This window comes from Mycteria americana (genome assembly GCF_035582795.1).
Source record: "Mycteria americana isolate JAX WOST 10 ecotype Jacksonville Zoo and Gardens chromosome Z unlocalized genomic scaffold, USCA_MyAme_1.0 Scaffold_18, whole genome shotgun sequence".
NCBI lineage: Eukaryota > Metazoa > Chordata > Aves > Ciconiiformes > Ciconiidae > Mycteria > Mycteria americana.
In genome coordinates, this window is record NW_027445436.1 from 5,590,836 (window position 1) to 5,598,812 (window position 7,977).

At 44.7% G+C, this 7,977-nt stretch overlaps 1 protein-coding gene across 3 annotated transcripts in view; it reads right to left on the bottom strand.

Moving 5' to 3' along the window:
* Nucleotides 1-6,341, bottom strand: part of LOC142402963 (proprotein convertase subtilisin/kexin type 5-like) — a 259,461-nt gene extending 253,120 nt beyond the window's left edge. For all 3 annotated transcript variants that reach the window (XM_075488968.1, XM_075488967.1, XM_075488969.1), the window contains exon 1: nt 5,657-6,341. In XM_075488968.1, coding sequence (XP_075345083.1) covers nt 5,657-5,854 — 198 coding nt within the window. In that variant the 5' untranslated portion in view covers nt 5,855-6,341. The remainder of the gene's footprint in view (nt 1-5,656) is intronic.
* Between the last annotated feature and the right edge of the window lie 1,636 nt (nt 6,342-7,977).

Consider the following 7,977-nt stretch of genomic DNA (forward strand, 5'->3'; position numbering starts at 1 on the left):
GGTTTCGGCTGGGATAGAGTTAATTTTCTTCCTAGTAGCTGGTATAGTGCTGTGTTTTGGATTTTAGTATGAGAATAATATCGATAACCCACTGATGTTTTGGCTGTTGCTAAGTGGTGTTTACACTGGTCAAGGACTTTTCACGTTCCCATGCTCTGCCAGGTACAGAAGAAACTGGGAGGGGGCACAGCCAGGATAGTTGATCCAAACTGGCCAAAGGGCTATTCCATACCATATGATGTCATGCTCAATATATAAACTGGGGGGAGTTGGCCGGGGGGTAGCAGTCACTGCTCGGGGATGGGCTGGGCATCAGTCAGCGGGTGGTGAGCGGTTGTATCACTGTTTATTTTTTCCCTTGGGTTTTTTTCCTCTCTCTCTCTCTTGTTGTTTTCCTTTTCATTACAATTATTGTTATTGTTGTTATTATTATTATTTTGTTCCAATTATTAAACTGTTCTTATCTCAACCCACGAGTTTTCTTACTTTTGGTCTTCCAATTCTCTCCCCCATCCCCCTGGGAGGGGGGAGGGTGAGCGAGCGGCTGTGTGGTACTTAATTGCCGACTGAGGCTAAACCACAAGAGAGGTTTATCAAGTTGTTCAATCATGACTTCCCCTTGGTGAAGCCGCAAATAGCCCAAAAGAAAATTACCCAGAGAGAGATGTTAGACAGGACTAGACCCAGTATTGACCCCTGGGGTACACCACTAGTTACTGGTCTCCAAAGTCTTTTGTAGCTTATACTGACTGATGCTTCATTGTGTTTGCTGCATTAGCTTTAATGCAGATGTGGTTATGTTACTGACATTATCAGTAACTAAGTACTCAAGCTTCAAGTCACAGAAAGGCCTTTAATAGGCTTTAAATGAAGGCCTATTTATTTGAGTGTCAGCTCAAGCAGGCCCTACTGTTCAAATCAGAAGTTCCAAACTGGTGGCAATAACTAGAGCAGTCAAATTCACAGACTTTCAGAAGGATATCCCGCCCACTTGTCTCAGTGGATAAGGCGATCTACTGCCTCAGTTTTTGTGATACCTAACTTTCATTCAGTCCTATGGGGAAAAGAGTCTTTGAACAGAAATTGAATAACAGTTGATATAATGATAGGTCTAAGTTGCTGCTCTTTGCTTTTCCAAGCCATACATGAAGAAAATGAATGATAGTCTCACTAGATTCACTGTAAGAATTCAAATATCTGTGAAGGACAACCAAACTTTTATGTCTACTATCAATTTCACATTGGCAATGGTAAGGAAAAACAGGATAAATGAGCAGTACATTGGGGCTATTCATAGGAAACAAGAACCAGAATATGGAACCTGAAGTACAGAGTAACAGAGAATTCTTTTTCTTTTGTGCCATATCTCCAAAAAGTTCATGGAAAACTCCTTTTTTCAATAAGCAGAGAAGCTAAAGCTTCAAATTTCTGAGAAGTTATAACAAGGGATGGAGACCACAAGGAGAATTTAAGAGCAACAGGAGCTTACCAGAAACTGTGAGTTGCAGGAGAACTCAGTTACTCAGCAGCAGGTGATCTCTAGGCCTCCTTTAACATATCTTTCATTCATCTATTTCTGACTGACGGGTCCAATCATTCAGCTAGGTTTTGTAGCTTTCCTGACATCATCATGGCAATGAAAATGGACTTACAGATATTTCAAGGCTCAACCAGATATTATTTTACTGCAAATCACGAGCACCAAAAGGGAGGGCTAAATTCTGTCTATTACCAGGAACACACCAAATAACAAAAACTGAGAGAAGCGATCTTGGCTGATGTTTACAATTCACAGCCTTCTGTATCTACCATCTTGTCTCCACTGACCAACTTAATGTATATTTCAATGTCATTTCTCCACAAACACAACCCAAATATTGCCTACTCTTAACTGCCTTACTCCTACACTATCCTAATCTCTCTCTCTCTCATGGCTTCTTGTATCTCCACTCATTCAAAACTGACAAGCTAGCTGGTAAGAATAACACCTACAACCCGCCCCTCTTTTCCACAGTTCCCTTCAGCTCTAATCATGCAATTAAGTATGTTGTCAGAATCCTCCAGGTTTGCAACTTTGCAATTGTCCCTACCCGACTTCCATTTTTTATACACAATTTCATTAACTTTTATCTAGAATATTTTAATTCCTTTATTTTTCTGTGTCATTTGTACTGAGTCAGTTCTTTGGGTCAGCTGTAGTGGGACCTGGATTTTGATTTTTGCACTTTCTTCTTAAATATGAGCTCTCAAATTTAATTTAATCAGAAATTTTATGCTTAATGCGCTACACTTTTTGTCATCTATTTCAGATTATTTATGGATGTGTGCTTTTATGAGATTTGCAATTACCTTCTTCAAGCAAAAGCAAACAGCTTAGCTCTTACTGACATATTCAGCTTTAATCACAATGTTTCAGCTTAACTGGAAGAGGTGTTATCTGCAAAACCAAATTTTAAATACCTGACCATAGCTGCTACAATATGCAGACATTAAGCATGGGAAGTCCTGCCTCTAACAGAATTCTGCTTACTGGTTATCTCTCTTTTAGTGTTTGATACTGTATTCAGATAGATAAAAAAAAGTCTTTCAACATTTTACACTCAAGTACAGATTTTTAAATTATTTCCAATTGTCTCTCAATAATAAACAGCCAATTCTTGCCCCTTCTTATAGATTCTTTTGCACTTCCTGTTTTGGTTATGAGTCAAATAATGGCCTTCTTTTTCAAATCTATGCAAAAAGCCTGTTGCAGCCAAATCCTACTCATCAGTCCTGACTCTTCCTAGCTTCCTTTCTCTAAAATGTAACTGCCTTATTCCTCCTCACCCATCTCTAACAAGTGATATACTCTACATGTTTGATAAGCTTCACAAAAAAAGGATACACATTTTTTGTACATTTTAAGAAATACAGTTATAATTATTTTATGTAGTCTTTGAAACATAATTTATATGTTAAACCATGTATGGTCAGATCATAGACATTCTGATTATCTTATGCACTCTGAATTCTTAAATTCTAAGTCCTATCTAGTGACCAGGTCAATCTGATAAAATTGTATAAGGATAGGGTAGGAGTAAAAGAAGAACAGATTCACTGCAAACATCAGAATTCCCACCAACATACTAATGAACATGCTGAGAAAGAAATAACATCTGGAGATTATTTTGCTAGGAATGATCAGAAACTAAAACTGGACATCCTAAAAAGATACCCATGAAAGGAAATTCTGAGTAAGACTGTGCAAATGTATAAGACTTCTTAAGACAAATAACTGTACAACAGTAGAGCTCTGAGCTCTACATTGGCAGGAAATAATGAAATCTAGCACTCCAAATCCAAATTACGTACAGGAAGCTCTGTGGAATTTCTTCGCGTATGCCCACTGCCTGCTTCTTGTGCTTTAAGGCTTGTAACAGCCAGAAGACTAGAATTCACCCATCAGTCTAGTTCATATTATGACTACAGTTTTCCTTCTCATGCATGCATCATTTAACATTCTCACATTTCTGTTCTACTTGCATTCTCCCTATCTGCATAACTAAATAACAGTATTGACTCCCTTCACATATGCCTTTTCATCTGTATACCTAGTAATGTATTTTTCAGTCGTTCATTATTCATAGTCTCTATTTTCTCTCATTCCTATCTGTACACCTGATCAGTAATGTATCTATTATTAATATGTCATAGGTGGGTACATGGCACTTCACTGACACATAAGAAGACAATAGTGGCTTACTACATTCTTTCCTTAATCCAACAGGAGATTTGGATGTGCTAGGTATAAAAAAGTAGGCCCTGAATTAGCCAGCTGGCCTGGCAAAAGACAAAAGGGGAAGAAGTGAATCCTCCAACCAGCTAACTGTTGCTTATTTCAGCATTGTAAAGGCCCAGATAGGAATATACAAAAAAACCTTGAGCAAAAGACATGTATAAGAAAAAAATAAAACACATCAATGCAAAAAACTTTACTCTTGGATTCCTTCATCTTATAAAAATTACAATTTCCAGATGTGGATTCAATTTTGACACAAAAATTTCCTCCTGAATTTTTGTGCCTCCAAATGGGAATAGCCTTGCCTACCTGCACAAGTGCTCCAAGAGGGAAGCTGGTACTCAGTCTTTATACACCATGTTTTGTACTGCCTCAATGTCATTTTCCAGCTTTTCTTATGTAAATTACTTAAATAAACTGCACAACTGTCTCATTCAGGTGTGCAATAATTGGGAATGGTTGAGATACATGCTTCAAACTTTTGAGTCAATGACAGTATGTGGGAACTCATTTTACCACACAAATAACAACCGGGTAAGTGTCACTTTGATGATCTGTGCTTGGATATTTGCACACAAGCATGCAACAGACTTGTTTATTTTTTAGGCATTAAGCTTTATAAGCCCCGCATATGTGGCTCACATCTTGAGGCCAATTGTCAGGAAAGCCTAGGATACTGTGGCAGAAAATGTGTCAGAAAAGAGATCTTATGTTTTTAACAGCAACTGTGCCTAGGCTATAGCAGCAGATATTTTTTTGGTGTGATTGGATCCAGTGAGAACCAGGTGATTCCTCACTTGTAGTTCCTGGATCTGTCTGGATCCAAGAATTTTCTCACGGACTGTTTTCTGGATGTAGCTAGTTGCAGGTGTTTTCTAGCTAAATATCTGTGGACTCTTCAGAGTTACATGTATACCTAACTGACCAGTTAGGTGTTGCCTAACTGATCAGGCAGAGATCAAGGAAGTTCTGCATAATTCTACTTTAAGAGCACTGGCATCCAAGAGCTGACTTCTTTTCCCTCATTTCACAACAAACCCAGCAGAAAGCGGTGGCTATTGGACTGTGGAACAGAAACATGGGGGCCATGACAGAGTACAGGCCCTGCCAGGGAGGTTGGCCAGGTCTGACCTTCAGGGTAGACCCACAAAGGTTCCTTCCAAGCCGCAGTGCCCCGGTCCCCTTCTTCGTGTTCCCCCTTTCCAGTGGGACCCCTGCTTCCGTGTGCCCCCAGGCTCGCCGCGGGTTGTAGCGGCCGGCGCACGCCCGGAAGCAGTCCCAGGGCACCAGGGCCACCCTTGTCACCTTTCCCTTCCGCACACCCTGCCAAAAGGGGGGTCGAGATACCACCCGCGCCGGGCGGACGGACGGCCGCAGCTGCCACGCTCGATAAAAGGCGAACCTCCTCTTTTATTTTGATGGAGGGGAGAGGCGGGGGGCGGTGTCGCGGAACCAGCGCGAGGAGGCAAGCAGAGCCCCGGCAGGGCCTCCCGGCCACCACCACCACCACCCCCGGCCTGCGAACGGCTCCGCAGCTCGCGCCCCGCTCCGCACCTGCCCGCGGAGGGGGCACTGCGACTGCAGAAGCTGACTAGATCCGGCGCAGCTTCTTTATACCTGTCCCCACGCATCACTTCTTCCAGTCGCCCGGACCCGCGGCGGGAGGCCGGGGCGGCAGAGGGCTTTCCGGGCCTCCCCGCGGCGGCGGGGCCTGCGGCGGGGTTGGGGAGACGCCGGGGCCGGGGAGCCCGCCCTGCAGCTGCCCGTCCCCTGCCCCGGCGGCGCGGGGTGGCAGCGGGAGCTGCGAGGCGGGTAGCAGACCCCGCTGGCTGGCTGCACCGCCGCCGCCTACTCGGAAGTAGTTGGAAGGAGGGTTACCTGTCCTATATTGACGTATCCGTATTTGCTAGCTATCCTGTTGACCTCCGGTAGCCCCCCAGTTATCCGCACAGCCCAGTGGTTGGTGTACAGGCGCGTCCTGCAGGCGGGCAGCAGAAACCCCAGCACCAGGGTGAGCCGGCAGAGAAGGTCCCCGCCGCCTCCGCCTCCCCAGCAGCAGCGGCGGTTCCAGTCCATCTTCTCCACACAGAACCCCCACAAAACTTCTCCTTCCTTCTTCCGAGGCTCACCTCCAGGCGAAACCGACGGCAAAGTCCTCCAAAGTTACCCCGAGGAGGAAACTAGGAAGAGCTTGGAATAGTGCATTGAACTGTCTGGGGGTTAAATTATGAGGGGTTGGGAATAATGATTATGATCAGCAATTATGATTATTGCTCTCTCCTCCCTCTGCTCTTCAGGGATTAAGTAAATTGCTTAACTTGCTTGGAAAGCTTTTCTCACGGTTTCTGAGCTCCAGTCTTCTCCCTCTGTCCTCAGCTACATGGAAAGTCTTCTCTGCGGGGAGGAGGGTTCCTTCTCTCCCTTCTCTGCTCTTCCCTCCTCTCTCAGATTTCCCCCTTCTAGTGATCTTCTGTCTCCTTTCCTGCTTCTCGCTTTTCCTCTCCTTCCCTCTCCCCCTCTTGCCCGGAGTCCCGGAGCAGCACAGCAGCTGCAGCAGACAGTGTGAGTGTTGGCAGCTGAGCGCCTCAGTTCAGTCAGGCTCGGTCACCTCCCTCTCTCCTCCCTCTCTCCTCCTCCCGCCTTCCCTCCTTCCCGCCGCCCGGCAGCGCCGAGGGCCAGGGAAATGGCAGTCGCGCCGGCCCTGTGCCCTGCCGCCACCTTTCGCTCTCTTCCGTGCAACGAGCGCCCGGAGCTACCGCCGGCCCCAGACACCGGAGTCCCTGCGCCCAAGGGCTCCCCTCTTCCATCGGGCCGGGAATCTGCCGCTTTCGCTGCTGAGACTGTGGGAGCCATGCATGAGATGCGAGGCCTGCAGCAAGGCCCCATGTATGGCACTGTCTGCAACACCTCCTTTGTGCCCCCTCAGGGTCCTGGAGCCAAGGAGGTGCTTAGGGATGTGCCTGCGCAGCCCCTGCACGGTGAGGCCCACCTCGATGATGTTTGGGTGCTACAGGAATGAATCCAAATATTAAACAGAAACAAGAGCAACACTGAAGCTGCCTCTCAAACCTTTGCCAACTATGCCTCCTAGTTTCTCACAAGATTCTCCTTGGGCATCCTGATCATCATTTTACAAATATAATTTGATTTTATTTAGTGTTAAAATGTCCTCCAAAGTTCATGCATGGTCACTGCATTTAAAAAAAAAAAAAGAAGCTGATGGCAGTGCACATTGTTCAATATTTCAGTAGAGGAGCAGCAGTCGTGCTGAGGAAGACTACACCAGTACACCATCCACTTTCCCTGGGAGCTCATCCCTGTCCCTGTGTTGTGTTTCCACAAATCATGCAGGCATGTTATGAAATGCTTCAGGCAACTGAATGAATACTGACCTGAAAAAGAAATGGTTTGCCATGTATCTGCACAAATGCTTATGCTGACACAGAATGCAGAGGGCTGCAAGCACAAGAGCCTGGGGAACTGTCAGGCAGGAAAGGAACGGTGCCCTGATAGGATGTGAGAAAACTAGCAACTATGTAAGCTGATACTGTTGCTTGTCAGACTAAACCTTAGAGCCACCACAGCGGCTTTGAACAACCTATAGATCTACTCTTTGTTATCCGAAAATTAGAATAAGTCTCTATAAAATTCTAACAGAGGTACTGTGAGGATTCACTACTATTTGGAAAGAATATGAGAAGTACCCTTATAATTTAAAAAAATATTTTTTTCTCTGACAAACTTAAGGTGTCCTACAGAATCAGGCAACCATCATTCTTATCACAGGGACCTGAAATATGAGAAGTTAAATGTTTTACAGAAAGTCACACATGGAGTGCCTTTTCCCCTCCCTCCAGACCTCTACTCTTTTACCTTTAAAACTACTATTTTCCTAGTAGTGGACTTGGTAGTGTTAGGTTAACAGTTGCACTCGATGATCTTAAGGATCTTTTCCAACCTAAATGATTCTATGATTCTTTCTATATCTGGAATGTTTAAAGTATATTCAATCATGAATGGCCACCTTACTGAAGTACATAGCAATCAATGGGTCACAAAACCTGAATCTTCTGCAGTTTTGGTTTCTTTTTGAAGAGGATAAATGAAAAATCTATTTTCTGATCTTTTCCTGAGCAATCTTTCAGGCAGTAGTTCATGCAGTAGCCCTTGGGCCAGTCCGGGCAGGGCAAGATGTTTAG